The following is a 22,769-nucleotide window of genomic DNA, read 5'->3' on the forward strand; positions in this document are numbered from 1 at the left end:
AAAAAGTGAAGTTCCTGCACAGAATTCTGGCTTCCTCTCAGCATGGACTGTTTTCATTTTTTTTTTATTCCTTCTCTTCTCTCGTTTAGAAGAGCTTGTCAGGTCCAGAGAGCTAAAGATGGAAAGGGAGCCATTAAATAATTCAGCTTGACTTTCCGTTTTTCATAGGTTATGAAGTCCTTCCTATTTGTCCATGTATTGCACGCTCCTTCTTACCACTGACAAATGCATAAATTTATGCGTGCCTAAACAGTCTTTCATATCTAGCTTTCATTATAAGTCATGCAGATGGTTTTGATAATTTTACTCAGCAGAAAAAAGTTTAAATGCTTGCAGCACTGATGCACTTTTTTTTTTCTTTCTTTTTTTTTCTTCTTTTTTTTTTTTTTCTGGAAATGAATGAGAAAGGAAATAGGTCACCATAGTTGGATGTTGGGAAGGATACCTAGCTTATGCTTATGAAAAGCAATTCACTAGGCCTGTTCCATAGCATCACAACAGGTAGTGCATTGTATGCACCTGACATAAGAATAGCACAGAAGGACCCAAATTCTAAGCACAAAGTCTCAAGCAATTTTGTACAACTGAAAGGAGGAGAGTTGGGATGTGAGCCCAGATTTCTGGAACTTTTTTATTACTGTGCTGAAGAAAAAAAAAATGCGTTTAAGGTAGTAAATGTAAAGAGGATACTGTGCTACAGGCCAAAGCTTAGTGGATTTTTGCCATTACATTTATGCAGTGCCATCTGAAGTGATATAAGACTGGAATACATAATGTTCCTCTAAAACTTGTTCTTCAGCTCTCTCTGGCTGTGATCCAGTGTACAGCTATTGGCCTTGCAGAAGGTTATACATCTGGCATTGTTCAAGACAGCTTATTACTGGTTTCTGCAAGGAAGAATCCACCTTCAGTAATATATAAGAGGATAAAATATATTTAGAACTGATATTCAGAAATAAGAACATCAACAAGCTGTTTCTGGAGATTAAGATACTGATGGTATTCAGTGGTATCAGTAAAACTGTAAATCATGTAGAATGCATCCTTATGCTAAGCAAACTACTTGAAAGTATTTAACATAAATTATTAACTGCTTTTGGTTTTGTGCGTGTTTGGTCTGAAAGGTCGTAAGATATTATTCTATGTAACTGAGGTAATTTGTGAATCTATACCCCTGGGCAAAGCCCAAATATCAACATTCACCTTGCCTTGATAGCTGCCCTATTCACACAGGCATGCACTTGCTTATAAAAGCTTTGCAAGTCTGAGCATGCCACAGTTTTCTGCAAGATTGCCAAGCACATCCAGCTCAGGTCAGAGCTCACACACTCTTACTGTAGTTCATTCAGTGCAGAGGTAGCTTGGCCATCAACAATGTGCACTGCAACTGTAGGGACATTATTGAACAGCTTTATGCCATTACATCTGTCCCACTTCTTGAACCTGGAAAAAAATCTTAGAAAAGGGAGCTCTTTAGTGGATGAAATTTTGAATGTAGGATAAATTAATAATCAGTTTTAATACTAATTTGTACACAGCGTGCAATGCCAGCATTGATTTTTGCCTTCAGGTTAGCTATACAGCCTGAAAATTTTAGACTTTTTGCTATGCATGACAAAGAAAGACCCAGGGGTACCTTTGAGGCTTGTGGTTTCTCTGATGTAAGCAAGTCCCTTGCGGTTTTCAGGATGACAACAGACACCTGGATGTGCCCTTACTGCACACCTTCAGGTTTGTGCATTACTTGGGCTGTGACTGCCTCCTCTCCTACTTTGTCCCCACAGTATGAAGCTAATTACTTTCACAATTTCTCTGACCACAATTTCAGGACAGGATTTTGCAGCAGGCAAGCACTACTGTACCTAGGACTGCTTAAACAGGAATCCTTCCTGCTAAATCCTGCCCTTTTAATCAAAGCATATAGAGTAATGTCCCCAAGACTCTTATACTCTTCCATGAAATTCCGGCTCTTAGATTCACATTTGTGTTCTTGTTGTGGTAATTGCTTTTGCTTAGAATAAAAGAAATTATCTGATTAACTGTAATCAGAGTGTGGGATTTCATTTACAGTTAGATATACTATGGTATTATTGCTCAGTGTAGAAGTATTGTTGTTGGTCTTATCTAAACATAACAAACTTGGTGAAGAGACTCTCAGATCTTTACAAGTAGTTTGGATGACTTTAAAAAGTCCTCTTTGGGATCAGGAATTGACCTGCACAATCTAAATGTGGAATTCCTGCACATGCTTAATCGTGAGATGTGCTTTTTGACTTCCTATTTCAAATACTAATGTGTGTTTTCTTGTTACTGTTTTAAGGTCAAATGGCTGGTGATCACACACGGCTGGAATTCCACAACATAGAGACTGGAATAATAACAGAACGCCGCTACCTGTCTTCTGTGCCTTCTAATTTCATTGGGCATCTACAGAGCCTTACATTTAATGGCATGGCATACATTGACTTATGTAAAAATGGAGACATCGATTATTGTGAGCTGAATGCAAGATTTGGGTTCAGAAACATCATAGCAGACCCTGTAACCTTTAAAACAAAAGCAAGTTATGTCGCATTGGCCACATTGCAAGCATATACATCTATGCACCTTTTTTTCCAGTTCAAAACCACCTCTCTGGATGGATTGATACTTTATAACAGTGGCGATGGAAATGATTTCATTGTGGTTGAATTAGTAAAAGGGTACGTATGGATTGGTGTATTGATAAAAACAGGCTATTCCAAATATACAGACAGGAGGAAAAGAAAGGAAAGCTCTGGGGACAAATCTTTACCTGACTGAGTAATTCAGACTGGTGAATGTTTCCTCATTTTAAGCTTCATGTGTTTTATTGTGACTTTTTCTTTCAGATGAAGCTAGACGCCTGAAAAGTATGAAAATAAGTAATAGGTATAATAATAGCATTTACCCCAAAGCTGATAGCCTTCCTTGTGTTCTCTCTCTCTCTCTCTCTCTCTCTTTCTTGATACAAGGAGTGCTTATTATTTTCCAGAAACTTGAGACGTCATCTCAGCCCCTCTAAATTTCTCTGAAATTCTCTGACTTAAGGCTGCTTCCTCATTTGAGGAAGTGTTATCATCCTATTTTACCACCACTGCTGAGAAGAACAAAGAAGTGGAAAATATTAGACAAATTAATTAATTAGTTCCTCTTTGGTATGTAAAGAAAAGGAAACTTCCAATTTTTTCTCTTTTTGCAGATATTTACACTATGTGTTTGACTTGGGAAATGGTGCAAATCTCATCAAAGGAAGTTCTAATAAACCTCTGAATGACAACCAGTGGCATAATGTGATGATATCAAGGGATACCAACAATCTCCACACTGTAAAGATTGACACAAAAATCACAACTCAGAGCACAGCTGGAGCCAGAAATTTAGATCTCAAAAGTAAGTACAGTAATTTCTTTACAAAATAAAGTGAGAATCACTACAGAGTGGTAACCTGAAAAAGGGTTTACACTTCAATACCATACAAAATATTAAATTTGAAAATAATTAATATGTCCACAGGAGGTGCAGTTTTCTTTGTTGACCTGACAATGGCAGTATAATAGTAGTCTTGCGTAGTTAAGTACAACTTTAAATGTTGTGTTTAAGAACACAGAATAGTACTTAAGAACACAGAATGGACCAATATCATACTAAAAGATTTCTAGTGGAATGAAGGAGCTCTAAGGACCTTACAAAGAAAGCTTGACTTTATGTGAACATGAGTTATGTTACTGGCATGCAGAAGCCACAGCCCAATTTGTACAGTATGATTACAGAGGTTTAGCAGAACTAATGATCTCCATGTTAGAAGCTTGGAGAATATTTTCACCTGGTCCACGTTGTTCAATATTCCACACAAATTTCACCTTCCATTGGGAAAATAAATACAGTGCAATATATTTTAACAGGCTTTATAAATTTCTTGTTAGGAAAACCGACATTTTATAGCAATCAAAGAAAATATAATATTTCAGAAGCCATGTTGTTCAAAGTAGACATTAATATTCCATCAAGAGCTTGTTCCTTGCTGAATTTTCTTTTATCTACCTCTGAGTCACAGAAAATGTCTGGATTTTGTGGTATTTTGCATGTTTGCTTCACTTGTAAGTACTGTAAGAAAGACTGAAAACTGTCTCAATATATTGTAGTTTTCAGCAAGGTGCTTCTTATCAGAAATTCTTGGTCTAGAAAATGAAGTTATTTGGATGGCTCATGCTCCATTCTCAAAATTGTGTATGAATATTGTGTCATGTTCTTTCTTATGTTTACATTCCTCCAAGTATATGCCAAGTTTATTTAGTATAATATTTCTGAGGTATTCTGATATACTGAAATACACCTTATTCCTTCACATTTTTACATCACAAAGTGCTGCTTGTATATATGCATGTATTAAATCTTTTTTTTTTTTTTTCCAGTATATCAGTTAGACATGTCTAGAAAAAATAATTCTGATCTGAACTGATAAACATAGCCATTTTATGCTACATATTTTTTAAAAGGAAGGTGGTGATTTGCTGTGTTTCTTTGTTTAAAAAGAAGTTTGAACAATGTGCTTAATAAAAGCACTAGAGGGCACTGTTATTTCACTAAATGTATTGGCTTGTGCCTTCACAGAGTCCCTCAGCTAGGATAACCTATGGAATCCAGCATTCTTTTGTTTTCTTTATACTGAAAATTCTACTATTGCTTTATCCTTTTGAAGTTAAACTGTTGATAGCTGGTGCATTTTCTAACCTTGAATTCCAGTTGGAAAAAAAAAGACTGAAGAGTATGAAAAAACATACTTAGAATTGAAGTGAGGAAGGTGAAATGTTCTGGGCGCTGATTTTCTGTAGTTCAGCATCCAGGAAGTATGGCTAGTAAAGGAATCACAAACCTGGCATTTTCAAGCAGTAATATACAGTTAGCATACACAGTTCCTCAATCTCCAGCTTTTACAGCAGCATGTTACTTTTTTTTTTTCTTAATGTTCTATTATATTTTGCTCAGATTAAATTCCTTAAATATGACACATCATTTATAGTGAGAGTTTTGGCTGTTATTCTGATACGTTTCCAGCAGGTTAGAAAGGAGAAAAATAATGTCTTTCATTATTGTTTTTTCTTCCTCTGTATTCAGTTGAAATGCTTTTGCATGTCTTTTTTTTTTTCTCTTGTTTTTCTTTTTTTTTCTCTGTTGTGCCATAAACACTCCCTACACTTAACTTTACCAATAAGAACAGTCATGGTTAATTCATTGCCCTCTATTATTTTAGCCCTAGCAACAAAGCAAATTTAAACTTGTACTTCCTACTAGTGATAGCAATCATTCTGAGTAACTGGAGTTTACATTAGCAGAAATATAAATGTGTGCAGATAATAAAGAATTCTGCAGCCTTTCTCAGTAATTACATAGTTGCCAGATTTCAAATGTTGAAAGCCAAGATAATCCTGGAAAGAATAATCACATATATGTAGATTTAAAAATAAAAAAATGTACAGTGAACTCAGTGCAAAGACAGATTGCGTTGTGGAGCCTGCACAGGATGCCAGCTGTATGTGAAAGCAGACAGTTGCCATAAAAGCATAGGAGAAAATTTCCACCATACATTTCCTTCTGGGTACAAGATTTGGCTTCTTAATACAGAAAGCCTGTTATTAGAGAAATGGCTTTCCTGCGTCTCTGACACAATTTCAGTGGACAGGAGTTGGGAACCTGTGGAAACACATGCGCTAAATTTTCCAGCTGAATTACTGAAGTCTCTTGATGGATAAATGATAAACTAGAGTCAAATAAATAAATGAGTGAAAATAGTTCTGTGTCAGTTTCAAGAACTGTACTGTTTTTGTGAGCAGAGAAAAACAGCAAAGTGTACTCAGGTGGAGTTCCATCAGATAACCTACAAAGATAAGTGAGACTTAACAGAAAAGCATTGTATTCAACTTGCCAACATACAGTTATACAGTAAATCTGCTTTCACATATTTCATAAGCACTTTCCCTGTCCTGCTTGCAGCTGGTTAGCATGGCTATGTCATTCAGGGTTTTGACAGCAAGAGAAGTTGGGTGGAGAATTCTCCTTGCTGTTCTCAGTATTGTGGAGATGTAGTGTAAGAGGACCGAGTGGCCTGAAATGTGCACAAAAATGCAAGTGAAGTTGGAATTTGACTCATGTTCTTGTTCCTCACCACTGCCAAAGGAAAGATGTCTCCTTCATTCAGGCTATGTGGGTATTGCAACATCTGTAACGTCTCTTCTGTTTCCTCACTTTCTTTCTGTGGTGTGGGAAATGAGTTCTGGAAGAGTTTTTTTTATATAGATACTTGAAGACACAAGAGGAGGAGGAACATCCTCAAGTGTAACTTTGTATCCTCACAACTTGTAGGCTTTAATCTTCCTTTTGATTTGCTTTAAATGGACACTACTTTAACCCCCCAAACAACTTTTCACCTATTTAAATTAAAGTGCAAACATACGAAAAAGAAATACACACAGAATGACTGTCCAGAGAAAATTCAGATATTTTAACGCTTTATTTATTTGTAAGTTGGGATGAATAAGTAAAATATCACACTGTCATGAACGGAAAAGTTAAAGAACGCTGTTGTTTACGTTTAACAAAAAGTAGTTACAAACTTTTCAAGGAATTGATAATTTCAGTACAGCACTATCCTATCCTGTTCCAAACTTTCTAGTTGTGCTTTATCCTTCAGGATAAACTGTAGTCATCTGAATTCTGATTTTGGGCTATTAGTACTTTCTTTTAAAAACAAATTCACCATCACAGAAAATTCCTGCCCAAGTCTACAGTTTTGGTTTGATTTTTGCTGCCCATGCTGTGTTTCACACATTTACTAGAACTGCTGTTCTGAGCTGGCATCCATACTTCCATCTTTTCTCACTTTATTCCCTTCCACGTGGCTTTCCCAAATGTCAATTCTTCTAGTGTCCGTTATAAATAATATTTATTCCTGTGCTACTGTGTCACTGTATCCTCCAAAATAAATAAAATAAAAATAAAAATAAGAAAAAAAAAAAGCAATTCGTATTAGAGCCCACCTCAGAACCAACACTCATATGTCTAAAAATTCCATCTGGATTTATTTTTGTCTGTTTTATTTTACTTCTGTAGCCCTTAATTGTTCTCCAGCTGTCTCTGTCTCTCCTTAAGATATGACTTCTATTGCTATATATTTGCCTTTTCATTTGCCCTTTTCTCCTGTGATATGGAAGCAGCCTGTTCTGAAGCCTCTGAAAGAATAGCAATCACATTATTTTCTGGTGTAACATCAGTGGTTTCATAGACACCCTGAAATACAGTTCCATATATGTAAAGGCTCACTCAGAAATTCATCCATCCTTGTAAACTTCCTGCATAGGTTACTAAATTATCAATAGATCTATTAGCCTTGTGTATTTATTGATGATTGGTAATAGTGATTTAATCTATAAGGGCTTGCTTTCCCTGTCAAAGCACATTGCTCAAACCATGCAAAACTGAGCTAAATTAGTCTTGGTCGTTGGAGAGGCTTCTTGTTACAGTGATAGAAATTGAAATATTTTCAATTTTATGTAATACTTCCCACTGTTGTCTTATATTGAACCCATTGTTATTGTTGCTGCATTATGTGTTCTTTTGTGTATTTCAAGGTCTCTATTAATGGTAGCATTTTTTTCATATTTTTAACAAAAAAATCCAAAGCTTTATTAAGAAGAATGGAGAAGTCTTTTACATATAAGCCCAAAATTGTACAACAGAATGAGTATTAGCACTTACATTTCTCAAATGAGCATGCATGAGTTAATTGTAATGACCTTGCCAGCGGGCTGTGAGCTCCTCATGCAGAAATAACGCTCTGTTTCAAATACAGAACTCCAAATACAGTCACCAGTAAATAGATCTTTCTAATGTGACTTGTTGGAGTAGACAGTAGTGGATGCAGCTGGTGTCTTCCTGACAGTGTTGAGAAAGCAACCTCTGTTCAGAGTAGTTGCAAAGGTAAAGTCAGCCTATGCCCTACATCAAAATAGCTTCTGCATAGGAAAATGATGGGTCATTGTCCATTTGGAAGGGAAGGCCCAAAATGCAGGCAGGGACCACTTTGTAGGGAAGTCTGTGACCGCCTTGGGCCTGGATTAGAGATACAAAGAGAAAGCTTCCTTTCCTGGCTAACCAGCCCTCAGGTTATTTTCTGTGTTTTTTTTTTGTTTTGTTTTGTTTTGTTTTGTTTTTGGTTTTTTTTGGGTAGGCAGTGATGGAGTTCTAGCAGAAAGTTTGAGAAAACTCAAGAGGGACTTCAGGGCTTTGGGACAACTGTTTAAGGGAGTAGGAGCACAGTGTTTTCCTCTATCCTTCTGTTTGCAGGGAATGGTGAGGGCAGAGACAGGAAGTGCCAGCTGGGTGGCTGAGCCCAAAGAGTTGTGGTCAAAGCCTGTGTTCCTGCAGCTGTTCTGCGTGAAGGTTATTACCTTCTCTGATTGTGGAATTTCTTTGAAGCCCTTCTGGAATACTAAGTAAAAGTGCTAGCACTAATGTGGGAAGCATCTATACTCCCAAATCAAACAAAAGAAAAACCTGAATATTTAACTTAAATACATCCCACCAACAAAGTTCTGAATTCTTGTTATCTGCAAGTTGTAATTGGAACACAGTCTCAACTTGCATAAAGTAATAAATTTCCCTCTCCCCCAGCTGCATTCGCAGATATTATACTGGCTGTCTGTGGGGCACATTTGTTGAATTCTAGCATCCTTCCAAACGCACATCCTAAATTTGTTTTCAAAGCGTGCTGCCATGGGCATTGTACAGTCCTCCCCATAAGTTTTGGAATTCTGACCAAGCAGTTCTCATCTGAGTCTAGAGGTAGTTGTCTGGGTAAAGAGGATGGTAATGTAACAAAAAATGTTTCCCTCTGCAAACCCACATTCAATCTGAGCACATTTAACCTCTGTCAACTTCTTCATAGGGTTATGTGGAGAATGTTGCCTGATGTAGTAGCTAGGAGTTAGAGTTCTGTAGATGCTGCAGGTCTCTGACATCCAGGCTACCTGTCAGAAAGCGTAATTCTTTGCTGTTTTGAAAACAAGCTGTCTGAAGTGCGTATGTTGGCTATTGAAGTAGAGAATCAATACATGATTTCAGAAGAATAATTTATCTCAGAAGGGAAATCTAAATGCACTATGGTGTAAAAATCCCCGCTTCATTAGATTTTGTCTGCTTTTCAGATGCATTCAATGTGCAAAAGTGGCCAGAACAGGAAAGAAATGAAAGACAGTTAATACGCTTTAATACCTCACCTTTGTACCACAACCACCCCCCTTATCTATGAAGTAATTTGTGTAGCATCAGTTCTGTGGGAGATGGATTACCACGCACATTTATATGGCAATTAGACTTTATTATTTACCATTTCACACACATCACCATCTTTCCTCAAAGTCCATTGGACGAGCAAACTTTAGGTGTGATTATCTTTTTTCTACAATGCCACTGCCGTTCATCTAAGTTTTCTGGGGGATGGGGACAGTGTAGGTGGGACAAAGAGAAATGATTCTATGAAATAAAGTGACTGGGAAACAGAGGATCGTTACTATCAAGAAAATGAAAAATGCTTTTGTGTAGCTATTTCCTGTTTGAGTGTATATGTAATTTAAGAAAGGGATTGATGACTTCTAGGGAAATCGTAATTTTTAACATGGAGAAATTTGGAATAATGTTCAGACTTAATCACATCCCTTCTGTATATCTGTTTTTGCCTGTTGAAAACTCATCTGCTAAGGACGTGGCCACTGCTGCCTTTTCTGTCATATATCTTTACTTACCTCTTTTTGAAATGTTTTCTTTAAAGAAGTATGTTTGCATAAGCGTTGAGCTGATTTGAACAGAGCCAAAAAGCTTGGCAGGATTGAAAACTGAGTACCAGGGGGTTAAGTATGTAAGTGTGGAGCACATCAGGGAGAGCCTGACATATAAAGTAGGGTACAGGATAACAACAGCCAGAGAAGTTTCTAGGCAGATGAATATTTGTATCAAGTGTGGAAAATGCTAAATGCAAATATAGCATGATGGGATGGGATGTGGGATCAGGAGCCTTGAAGAAAGGTAGAACAGCAGATCTATCTCCACTGTGGACTGCCACTGAAGTTAATAGCATGAGAAATTTTTCTTGGTGCACCTATTAACTCTGCAAGTTTTCTTCATCATCTCTTTTAATCTTCACTGCCTTTGTCTTTTGTCAGTGTGAATTGCAATCCTGTTCTAAAATGAGTAGAAAGAATAGGCAGTATCAGCCAAGGAAGGGAATATCTTCAAAGTTCAATTTTCTTGACGAATACCTGCAGTACATCCTATATGCCAATAAGGATGACGGAAGAAAACTCACAGTGCTGGCAATTTCAGTGCTTGTGATCTCTTCCCTTTCCCTCATTTCTTTTTCCTTTTTCCCCTGTTTCACTTTCTCCCTTTTTCCCTTACCCTTTTCTTTATTTTCTAATACCTTTAATGAAATATTCAAAGAAGATGCTGAAGGCAATGTAGAATTGATCTGAAAAGATCTGTTTCTATGTTTCTTCAGGAAAGAGCAACTTGCTAACCCATACATTGTTTTCTCACCTTTGCCTTGCTTGGTTATCAGTAGAGGGATGAGGAATACAGAAAGTGCCATCTGCCACATCATACAACTGCCTTTTGCCCAAAGCATTTGAAAGGATAACAGAGGAGAACCTGGACTAATAACATAGCTAACCTTTCCTTTATTTGCTGAAAGACAGTCTAAATGTGACAGAGCTCATCAATCCAGCAAGGAAAAATATTTGAAAAGCCCAATTTTCTTCAAAGCCAAACTAACATATAAACAAACAAAAAATGCATCAAAACCATGACTTTAACTGCAAATCAATACTGAAGCTACAGAATAAACTTGCTGAAGTAAATAAGTGGGCATAAAGCACTAAGTTAACATATTCATGTCTTCCTTCAAGTGCTCTGCAAGTGGTAGACAAAATTCAGTAATGCTTGATTCTAGCACCAAACAGGTTTGTGAATGCACAGCAAGTGCATAGTATGTACTGTAAAAAGCCATATGCTGGAGTGAATATGCTGCAGGAGCTGTGTGGATGCATCATTTAAATCTTTGTCAACTATCCTCCAATTCATAACTTGGATCACTATCACAGCAGGCTTCTTGATGTGTTCAGAAAGGAACAATTACAGTTCATCAACTTATTTCTCTAAGTATCAAAACCTTTTTTCTGATATGGAACTAAAAGTAGATGTTAAGAGATGATAATGAAAGTGGGATGAGACAATCCAGAAACAGCACCTCAGCCTGTTGTACTGAGATGCGTATACAGCTTGGGAAATAAACAGGAAGAATTAGAAGCCACTGTGGTAATAAAAAACCATGATATTGTTGCCATCACTGAAGACTGGTGGATGGTTCCCATGACTTGAGTGTGGCTATTGATGGCTACAAGGCTTTTAGAGTCATAGAATCTTTGAAGTTGGTGAGCTAGAGAGCAAGTAGAGACATGGACCTGTTGGAGGGCATTGAGAGGAGGGCTACAAAAGTGATCCAAGGGATGGAACACCTCTCCTACAAGGATGGCTGAGAGAGCCAGGGCTCTTCAGCTTGGAGAAGAGACGGCACCATGAGAACAAATAGCAGCCTTTTTCTGTCTAAAGGGAGGCTGTAAGAAAGAAGGGGTCAGATTGGATATTAGGAAAAGTTTTTTACAGTAAGGGTGGTGAGGCACTGGAACAGGCTGCCCAGAGAGGTGGTGGAAGCCCTTACCTGGAGACATTTAAGGTCAGGCTGGATAGGGCTCTGAACATCTGATCTCAGGTTGTGTACTCAGGTCATGAGTCTTTCAAATAACTCGAAAATAATATGAGTTGGGACCTTCTTATATTGAGATCCACCTGGTAATTGACTGTGCGATTAAACAACACATTATAAAGCAATTTGAATTGATCTTGTAACAGCAAATCATCTGTTTTGTGAAGGACTTGAAGAGTGAGCGCTTTTTTCTTTCCAGATTATGCTTTCCCTGTTGTATTTCTCAGTCTTTGTAGTCTTCATTCCTCTTTGACTGCCTGGGGGAAGAAGCTGTTATACAGTTGATCATTTTGAAACAGTGTATTTGGAGAAAAGCATGACTGCCACCTCAGCTTTGCCACAGCCAGCTATTCCTTTGTATTTTCATATGAAGGAATGGCAGAGATGCATGCTGTGCTTTCAGAGCCCACCAAGTTATGCCAGGCTATCTATCTCTTCCCAGTATAGTGCAGAAGCAGTCTTGTTCCTAGAAATAGTAGTGATTTTGCACAGTGTGGCATTAGAAACTAGCCATACAGATTTCTATAATGAAAGAGAAGAAATGAAGGGAATGGATGAAAGTACCATTGAAAACAACAGAATAAGAAGAGAGATTGTCCACTTTTGGAACGAGTGATGGATTTTATATGGCTGCTTTTGTGCCATATAAAAGTATGCAGGTGATGTTGTTTTCATGGATTTTGGAAAAGCCACACCACAAAACCTTCCAGAATTTTTATTTTTTATTTTTTTAGTTTTTGGTGTTGTTGTTTTTATTTGTAAATAGAACCATATTTGAATGACTTGTTTCTGCCAAGAAATGAGCACCTGCTACATATGGCAAAACATAAAATTTCAGAAAAGTGAAGCAGCTTGACTTTGATTAAGCTACTGTTTCCTGAGCAGTTTTTGTATGTGCTCTCCACTGGTGCTGGAAGACAATGGTAGTCCTTAAATTAATAGTTTTTGCTCATCAGCATATATCCTGTAAGGATTCTTGGGTTAGGACACAAATAAGGAAAGGAAGTGTATAGAATGACATCTCAGCAACGTAACCAGTTGTAACTGGTTCCAGTATTGACTACATTGAGAACCTGGGTTCATTTACTAACAAGCAGATTTTTTCTGAGTTAATTTCATGCATTCCTCAATGCACAAATCATCTCTAAGTCAGAAAAGAGATGGATGTAGATAGGAGAACACCTGTAGGTATCGTTGAGATTCAGCATTATCTGTAAAAATATGTAAACAATAAATAAAACCCCCTGAACTCTTCTCTACCAAAGCATATGGTGTAAGCGGCCGGCAGTATTATTCTTCTGGTTTGTACACAGAGCTCTGGAAGTGTTGCCTTCCAGGTGATTGCTCCAGCACACAGCACACAGGCCAGTGAGTAACACTCTAGCATACTTATTTTTTTGGCGTCAGAAAAGAGAGAAAATGATCCTCCTCCTTTGAATAAAACAGGACAGCTCTATGTAACTAGTTCTAATATAAATAAGAAGAGTTGTGAGACTAAGGAGTGTCTGCTCTGGAAGTTTGAAGCTTCTCTGGCAGATCCTAAGCTTCTCCAGATATCCAAAGGTATTTTTGGAGCATTCTGCTCTCTCCCTCGCCCTTTTCTTCTCTGTCTTTATTTGCCACTTGGCATATTTAATTATGCATTTGTTACCTTCTAAATGAATGAAAATCAGGAAGCTTATGGGGGGAAAAAAAAAAAAAAGTTGATTCCCAGAAATGCATTTAAAAAGGAAAATGAACTTCAGAAGAAAATACCTACAGAAAAGGTAATAGCTAAATTGTAGTTCCAGAATCTATGGTTAGCACTATAATAATGAATGTGTCAGTATATTCCTCTCAGTATGACCCCTAGAAAATGGTCAACTGTTGAAAAAAAGAAAGAAATAGAATTGCATTTTCGGTTGCCCTTCTGAAATGGCCCCATATTTTCAGCAATGGTAGTATTGCTGTAGATATCTTTGGTAGTGTCATGATCTCACACTATTGATCTGATGAACTGTAGCATCTTACTTTATAATTTGTGTGTAATTCATAAAGGAAACAAGATATGCAATAAGGCATTAATCCTGAAAGCCTTTAATGTATGACATCTCCAGAAGTAAAGCTGTACTACATAAGAAGTGAATAAGATAGCAAAACCTGAGAATTGATTCATAATCTGCTGATTCCTCTTATTTCTTTTTAGTGAAATAACTAAACTGCATAAATAACTTATTCTTAAATATTTTCACTTACAACATTTTCTGTAGTTGTCTCGCCTGAATTTCTCATGGACTGAGTGTTGTTCCTACTAATCTAATTTTTCAATGTGATGAACACAGAAATAAAGAGTGTTAAATTATTAATTGAAATAAAAGCAGCTACGCAAAATGTTTGTGATGGCAAATAGGAAAAAATGCCAAAAGAAGTTATGTCTCTGCAAGAAAGCATTATTTTGTTCTATCAGCAGCAGACTCAAATCATACTTGATATTAAGTCCGGGAAAGTTTCAGCGGGTAGGAAATAGTTGAATATGGTTTTAAAACTGTAAATCCAAGAGTCAGTATGGCTGCTTGTATGTTGTATGTTAGTGTAGTGCATTACACTTCTGTACATACAATAGCTAGTTGACTGTATTTCACTTTTGTATTTTCAGGAGCAAGTATTCTGAGTTCATCTCCATCTTCTGCCACTGTAACATAAACTTTTTCTTCCCATTCATCAAAATGATTGCTAAATGACTGTGAAAATTCACAGCCTGAATTTTCTTGAGGGATGGATCTTAGGAGTTAGCAAGGGAACATTTTGGAAGTCTGCACTTTTAAAGGTTTAATTGTTCAAAGAATAAAAATGGATGTTAGGTTGAGTGTTTTGAGATTGCATGTGCATCGAGAAGAGAAAAAAATTGACCCCTCTAGCATAAATATAGCTTTCTTTCTATTGTTTTCTGGAGTTTCCCTCTTTTAAGTCTGTTGCAATCAGGTCAGATGAACTGTTTCTATATTCTGAGCTGACAATGACTGAAAGTATAGAACTTCAGAAAACCCATAAGAGCTTTACTTTCTAAATGTTTCACCTGAGAAAAAGATGATGAACATTTATGATGGGGCAAGAGATTTTAACTTGTTTCCAGTACAGCTGGTTGAAAAATATCAAAGGTTTTCTACTGTGAATGAATTATGTGCTATTTGTAGGAATGTGGGGATCTCCATATATTAAGCTGCTATGCCTAACATCACGGTTCTGAGATTTATACTATATCTTAAAGCTCTGGAGGAAAGCATTATTTTGTTTTTCAAATTATCCATGTGAATAGGGAAAGCTTGAGGTTTCTTAGTATTATGATGATTGCTAAGATTTTTTGCTTGGATGGGTTATAAGATTAATAATACACACGTTCCCAAGGTTTTTGGCTCCAGTGATTCACAGTTGAGTTTAAGAGCTGGTATGCAGTGAATAAAAATGTTTCAGTCTAGTATGCAGTTGTTTGATTCAGGTCATTTCCTTGCAGGTGAACTATAAGCTGTTACAAACAGCCCTGAATTGCGCTCCCTTGCAAACAAGTCAGTACGCCGAGGAAATGCAAGCAAGGAAAAGGTGTAGCTGCTGTTCCTACTCATAACAGATTAAAATTAGACACATAGGGTAGTGATGATGGCTGGTTCTGTTGCTGTAAAATCTGCCTACAAAGAATGGTGAACTTTTAGGAAATGTTAGGTATGGAAAGCACCTGGTGAAGCTTGTAGTTTGACACTTGAGGCACTCCTTATGGAAGTAGGTTGTTAGTTTGAAGAGTAGAGGAAAAGTGTTCTGGTTACCTGAGATGCCAAATATGTGAAAGAAAGGCACAGCCTAAAATATTTTAAAACAGAAATGCATACCCTCATCTGTGTTACTGTACTTCCAAAGTAAATCTTGGAGCTATTTAATTACTCCAATGAAGGAAATAACCAGCTTGCAGCCCTGTTGCCCAAGGTTCTGAGCAGTTTATAGGACCTGTCCACAATCAGGAGCATTTTGGATAATAGAACTCCATTTGCTCAGTGGGCAGAGTGCCATTTTGAAGTCATCCAACCAGCACCGTTCCTAAATGACTGACACAAGGTGCAAATTTTGGAGAGGGAAATCATTTTACTGCTGACTAGTGGTATATATAACTTTCTCATAAGATATATCTTTAAGCCTGCCCTTCTTGCTCTGTTTTTAATTTGATAGTTCTGGATAAGTGAACCTTAGTTGTATCTTAGTGTACCACTAAGTGCCTTTTACATCAATGTTCTGGATTCATGGTCAGAATGATCTGGGTGCAGATTCCCTGAAGACATTCGTGACGTGTCAGTGTTGGATGCATTTTAGAAGAAGGTAAATTCTAAATACTAAAATCCTCATTTGTGAAATAGAAACGTGTTTCCTATATATGACAGCTGGCACATGAATAACATTTTCAGGTACTGCTAAGTCATGCAGCTATGAAGAATAGATATGTATTTGGAAAATATAGTCCTGCTAAATCTTCTCACATCATCTATGCCACCAGTGTTTTCTTCTGCATTTAAATAAAACAGCATCTCTCACCTGTTACAAGCAGTGTAACAAAAGAACTGGTATTAGAGTGGAGCTCCAGCAGTATTCAGACAATCATTTAATGATGAATTGTGCTAGCTAACCACCTACAAAACCTTCTCACTCTTCTTTCCTTATGACAAGAAGGATGTGCTTTGTCTTCTCTTGAAAACTTATCTCCAACACGTCTTTCTCACTATCCTGAATGCAGCTTGAAGGAGCAAATACCGCAATCTCTGGAAGTTTATTGAGGTCTCAGAAAAGTTTTGAAGAATTTTTTTCTTTGAAGTTCACTCAGGTCAAAAATTCTACAGCAGTTTTTTTCTTTTTCTATGGCTAATATTTCCTTCTTCTTAACAGGTGATTTATATATTGGAGGAGTGGCCAAAGAAATGTATAAGTCCTTACCAAAGCTGGTGCATGCAAAGGAGGGTTTTCAAGGCTGTCTTGCATCAGTTGATTTGAATGGACGGCTCCCTGATCTAATCTCAGATGCTCTCTTCTGCAATGGGCAAATAGAAAGAGGATGTGAAGGTACTGAGTATGCTGATGTCTTTTTATATTATAGTGAAAGTATTGCGCTGATTCTGAGTTTTGTCCGTATGTAAACTCTACATGTGGTCAGTCTGTATATTACCTGCTAATAACTTAATTTATTGGAACCCATCTAACATAGACTGCATTTCTATTAGTGTTGTGGATAAAAATCTGTGCCTGCCCTACAGCACAGATGGGTCTGAGAATGTGAGTTAACTTCTTAAATATTAAATGTAGGTTCCATCCTTCTCCATTGGCCTAGTTATTTTGCATGTATCTTATTTACTTATGATATGATGTTTTAAGTAATGATAGAAACAAAATCAATTAGCTTCAATAGAGTCCTTTTGTATTTTCATGACACGTAGATGTAGGTAATGCTAAAGCATTAGCTAATTAAAGACAGTTTTAAAACAGACCTTTTGTGTTTATTAATTGAAGGATAATTTATGACACTTCAAGGTCAGTCTTCCCTCAACTCTATTTTAGCTTACCTTTGAGATCTGTACTGTCACGGATCTTCATATCTGAAGCCAATAGCAACCAAATATGTTTTATCTCACATTTTGACGCATCTGAAATATTGTGGAATGTAAGTGAGGATAGTATTGAGAGGTGTATTTGTAAGTCAAAGGTATCAGTCTAGTTCTTTTTCCTCCTGTCATTCAATTCCACTTTACTTTTCTTTATGAAATAACTTAAATTGTCCTTGTATATATATTTTACTCACACAGTGCTGAATTTTGTGGGCTTGCTCAATTCTACATGTTTTCATCTCTCAAGTACCATTCTTCTCTGGGCAGAAGTTGTGTAAATGACATGTTAGTGTTTCAGTTCTGAATCTCAATAATTTTGATACCAAGTTTGTTGCATTTGTAAATACACAATTTAGACTATTCAAATAGAGCTGAGAGAGGATTCCTCAAGCTTCGCCACATCAAACTTTCTGACAGACAAACTCTTTTCATTTACTGTACCTACAGTACGTTTGTGTGGGTGGAACTTGCTCGTTCCTTTCCTGCTTCCTTTAGTTGCCAATATAAATTCTCTGATAGAACATAGAAAGATGAAAAATTCACAGCATATTTTTATATAGCCTTAGTGTCTATATCTCTCTCAGGAATGAGAAAAAAATATATATATGTATATATATATATATATGTTCATTTACAGTGAGTTTGAAAAATTAGATTCTGCTTTCTGAATGTCATGAGCGAATTCCATGCCTGTACCATCCCTTTAAAGAGTCAAAGTACACTTTAATTTCATTATACATTTCATGGCTTCTTTTGAAATTATGTAATTTTTTAAATGAATTTTATGTAGTTCAAAGAAATATTGCCATAGGCCTAGAATGCAAGTTCACCTTTTAAACCAATGGCACAACTAAGCTGTCAGTGAATTTAATAAAGCTACCAGCAGTTTAATAAAGGCAACTCAAATATTGTTCTCTTTGGTGGAGAATCAGCTTTTTCTGACACCAAAATCATCTGACACAAGCAGAATGGTTAAACCAGATGTGCTGCCTGGCTCTCAGAGGTCTGCCTCATCAAAAGTTTTGCCAATAGAAAGAAAACTTAAACACCATGGAATGAAATATCCCCTTTCACCCTTTTTTGCATCAACCTTGCAAGTGAACTCTTCCATCTCAATTGTTCTGCTGTTTGACCCATGTTGGTGATCTTCCCATGTTTGACCAAGTTGGTCTCTTGTTTGCAGACCATGGGTCAGATGTACAAAAATATTCTGACATATAAAAAAACATATGGAAGTCTTGCAAATTTAGCTGCCTCCTAGAAGTCTCTTGTATGCCTCAAGCTGCCCAGCGCTCCGCTGCTGTGTACCTACAGGAGTGTCTTCATCCATAGAGCTGAACAATTTTACCTCTTAAATGGCAATGAGACGTTTAAGATCTGTAAATCCCCTGAGCTGTTGAGTCCAAAGAGCTGATGACACACAGTAGTAGAATTAATTTCAAAGCAAAAAGTGTAAGTCACTACCACTGTCAATCCAAAAGACAGTGTGTGCATGTCCTTTGCTAATACTTAGGAGGTTTTGCTAATAGCCTCCAAAATGAGAAACTTGGATTTGATATTCTTCAGATTCTTTTGAGATTGAATTCCCCCATTAAAAAAAAAAAAAAAAAAAAAAAAAAAAAAAAGAGGGCTGAAAGGTTGAAAGGTCTTTTTCTCTCTTCTGTCATGTTTGTTGCCATGATTTAATTTTATCTGTTAGGACTTTGTCCTTAAAAAACTGATATTTGTCAATAACTTTACTGTTATAAAAGTGTGTTAAGGTATTTTTTTTAGGTATATTTTTGTGCAGCCCCACATTATACGATTGGGTGACAAATTGTAAAGTTTGCATTTCAGAATTAAAATCACAGGCTGAGGGTATCTGTTCTCCATCATTAAGCATTAAATACAATTTACATGTATCAGAGTTCATCTTGTTGGCACGTTTTCAATGGATAGAATAGATAGATTCTGACAACTAAAACCAGAATATGCTAACTAGGTCTTCAGACTGTTAATGGTGAACCCCAGAACCACACTTTGTCAACCCTGTTTTTGTTTAAACAGATCCATTGTACGTAATGCACTTTAATCAGATTTACTTTAAACGCACTTTAATCAGAAAATACTAAATTATTTTTAAAAATTGTTTTAATATATTTGGAAATTAATACACTAATTGCATGCATGTATGTATACAATTTGTCTGAAAATAACTATGTAGTAAGTTTCATAGTGTTTCTTAACATATATGAAGATTCTTGGTTGTGAGATGAATTTATATATATATGCGTGTGTATATATATATAGTGAAACATAGTGCACATCAACTAAAAGAATGCTTCTTGTATAATATGCATAGCCCATAAGCCCTTACTTTAGGCAGAGAGACCAAATTCCATCTATTAAAAAGTCCACAGTGAAGACTGAATAAATTTGATTGACGTTTTAGCTAACTATTTTAAAGGTAAGCAATTGAGACGAGTGTGTTACAGTATTTTACTAAATAGCATAGGTTTGTATATTTTACTAAATAACATAGATTTGTATAATTTGTAGGAGTACATAAACCAGTTATGGGAGATATTATGGTACTTTCCAATATTGAACTGTCTCCAATATCTCTCCCTCTTTCTTTTTTCTAAGAAAAGCCTTACCAGTAAGCCAGTTCTGATGGCATTTTTTGAATGATTACTACTACAAATAAAACCAAAAGTGCTAAGAAATTTCAAAAGAAGCAAAATAACCTTTTCTACCACGATCTTATCTGTATTTTTTCATATTTGTGTTTCTTAACATGTGCTTTTTAATATGCCTCCAGGGTCCTGCAGTTTTTGTACTTTTAAGTCCTTGTGACTTTTGCTCTACTTTTGCAATGATGAGGAAACTTAACATTGCATAACTAAAGTGTAAATAAATGCATGAATATATAACATTTAAACACCTACAGATATTTTCACTTCATCTTTGTAAAGTTTCTGAGCAGCAGAATCTGGTGAGGAAAAAAAATGTGTCTTGTCAGCTATGGGATTCTGTCATTATAATCCCCAGCTCAAGAAAGGGTGATGTAATGCCCAAATGTTTAAACTTCTGGGATCAGGGCTCCTGTGAAAGGAAAATCATAGTCTTATGTCTGCATACTGCAATCAATCCATTATGGATATTATTGTTATTTGAATAGGAGAAAATATAACAAAGTATTTAACAGTCTTGCCTGAACACTGATGTTGGGTACGTTGTCTTTCATCCTTAATCACAGTGATGACTGTTCAGGCCCTGGTTGAGAGGTGTGCTCAAGCAGGGACTCGTTTAAAGCAAGTGGCCATTGAACTGACTGATTACTAAAATAATGGCAAATCAAATGAAAATCCCACGCTGAGATCTTTGAAGAAGATGCAGTGTGAAAGATGGGTTTAAGTGGATCTTTCTCTCCAGAATAATTTAGAGGATTTACATAATCTTAGGGCTGGATTTGCTCTGTCATCCCTAACTGGAAATGATATTTTCAAATGGATGTAAATGTGTATTCCCCAAAATGATTTAGGAGAATTTTGTAATCCCAGAATCAAATTTTTCTTGTTATGTCAAAAATTGGTGTGAAATGTGTGTGCGAGCTGAAAGGAATCAGTAATTCATGATCTGTATTTCAGTCTTCATTCACCAGTCATTGAGACAAGGCTAGAAAAAAGAAAGACCGGAGTGGATGACAGCGCTAATTATTCTTGAATTCAGTATACGTGAATATGACAAATGGCTAGTCAGGATTCAGCCATGCATTTATTCTGCTAATGCATTCATATCTATCCAAGGGGAAAAAGAAAGAAAAAAAAAACTTTTAATTTTCCTTCATTACATGTCATCAGCTCAATTAACCATTATATTTGTAGTAAAATACTGGCAAATTACTGCTTTCTTATTTTGGCTTGCCTGAAGATTTATGGCTATTAGCATTAATTTGTTTGCATTATATGGCATTTCTTCCTCTCTTTAACAGCAGCATGCACTTTATTCTGAATGTTTTTTCTGTGTTTGCTGCCATTTCAATATTGCTTACTAACATTTAATATATTTTGCTTTTTTATTTTGCTGACAAAGTTGCATTGATGAAAGCTGATTTGCAAGGTAGATAGCCCTGTGTGTATTCAACAAGACTGAAACCCCCAATGCACAGTTGGATTTCTGCAATAAATGCTCTGTACATTTCAGAACTCAAGTGTGTTATTTTGTTTCAGATTTTGTCTTACACACCTCTAAAACAATGCGCTACATGAACCTTCATTTTCCAGCAGAGTTTGCATAAAGGCTTTCAGTCTTGAGTATGTTTCGTATAGTGACTGCTTTAGTGCTTTGATCATACCTTTCTGATTTTCTTTATATTTCAATAGTCTAGTTCTGGTTCTCTGGAAATAAGAGTAGTTTGTTCTTCATGTGTATGTCACATTTTGGCATGCCGGTTCATTAGTAGTCTGATTTTCTTCATTTTCCCTTAAAAACAAGTCTGCATGGGATCCCCCTGAAGCATGTGACTCAGTACTTGCCAACATTCATGTCAAAGAATCCAGGCTTCTCTTAATTTCAGACCTAAACAATTTAAAGCAATTTCTGGAATTAAAACTATTATAAAACGTAGCTTCATTTTATTTATTTAGTTAGTTGGTTTTGTTTTGTTTGGATTTTCCTTTATTTTCCTTTAGTTTCATCTCCCAGTGCTTTGCTTCCTGTGGCATCTGACTTCGCTGGTTGAAATGTATCTACAGGAAAAAATACTGAAATTGTTTGAAAACATTTAGCCAGTTAATGGTCTGAGATGAGATTAACAAATAACTTGCAATAAAGTTAACGTCTCCACTGTACCTGGAATAATGCTGCTTCAGTTTGTGCATTTTTATGTGTTTATGACATATTAATCTTAAAATTATAAAGCAAAAATATCTTTTTAACGTTACATGTTGCTGGAAAAAAGCAGCAAGTTTATGTGTCTATTCCTTGGTAACTTTGCTCATTCTGTTTGAGATATTGGCAACTTGTTAATGTGATCCAGTGAGAAACGCGTTTGTTGGAAGCCAAAGTGCAAGTCTGTTTTTTTGTGTGTTCTCATCAGGCCCCAGCACAACGTGCCAAGAGGATTCGTGTGCAAACCAGGGAGTGTGCTTGCAGCAGTGGGATGGATTCAGTTGTGACTGTAGCATGACCTCCTTTAGCGGACCATTATGCAATGACCGTAAGTACACTAAAATGTGCTGGTTTGAAGGCTCTAGAGCTCTAAGGCATCATTTCAAGCAAGTGTCGGAAGCTTTATATTATTTTAATATACAGTATTAAATGAACTGGCAAACCTTGTG

The 22,769-nt window shown here is 36.4% G+C and overlaps 1 protein-coding gene across 2 annotated transcripts in view; it reads left to right on the plus strand.

Moving 5' to 3' along the window:
• The window catches only part of NRXN1 (neurexin 1), a 425,606-nt gene that overhangs the window by 75,727 nt on the left and 327,110 nt on the right, over window positions 1-22,769 (plus strand). For both annotated transcript variants that reach the window (XM_042824415.1, XM_042824431.1), the window contains exons 7-10: window positions 2,321-2,702; window positions 3,221-3,411; window positions 16,736-16,909; window positions 22,529-22,648. In XM_042824415.1, coding sequence (XP_042680349.1) covers window positions 2,321-2,702; window positions 3,221-3,411; window positions 16,736-16,909; window positions 22,529-22,648 — 867 coding nt within the window. The remainder of the gene's footprint in view (window positions 1-2,320; window positions 2,703-3,220; window positions 3,412-16,735; window positions 16,910-22,528; window positions 22,649-22,769) is intronic.

This window comes from Centrocercus urophasianus, unplaced genomic scaffold (assembly GCF_019232065.1).
Source record: "Centrocercus urophasianus isolate 14NV4802_14NV808 unplaced genomic scaffold, USGS_Curo_1.0 seq_10, whole genome shotgun sequence".
Lineage (NCBI taxonomy): Eukaryota > Metazoa > Chordata > Aves > Galliformes > Phasianidae > Centrocercus > Centrocercus urophasianus.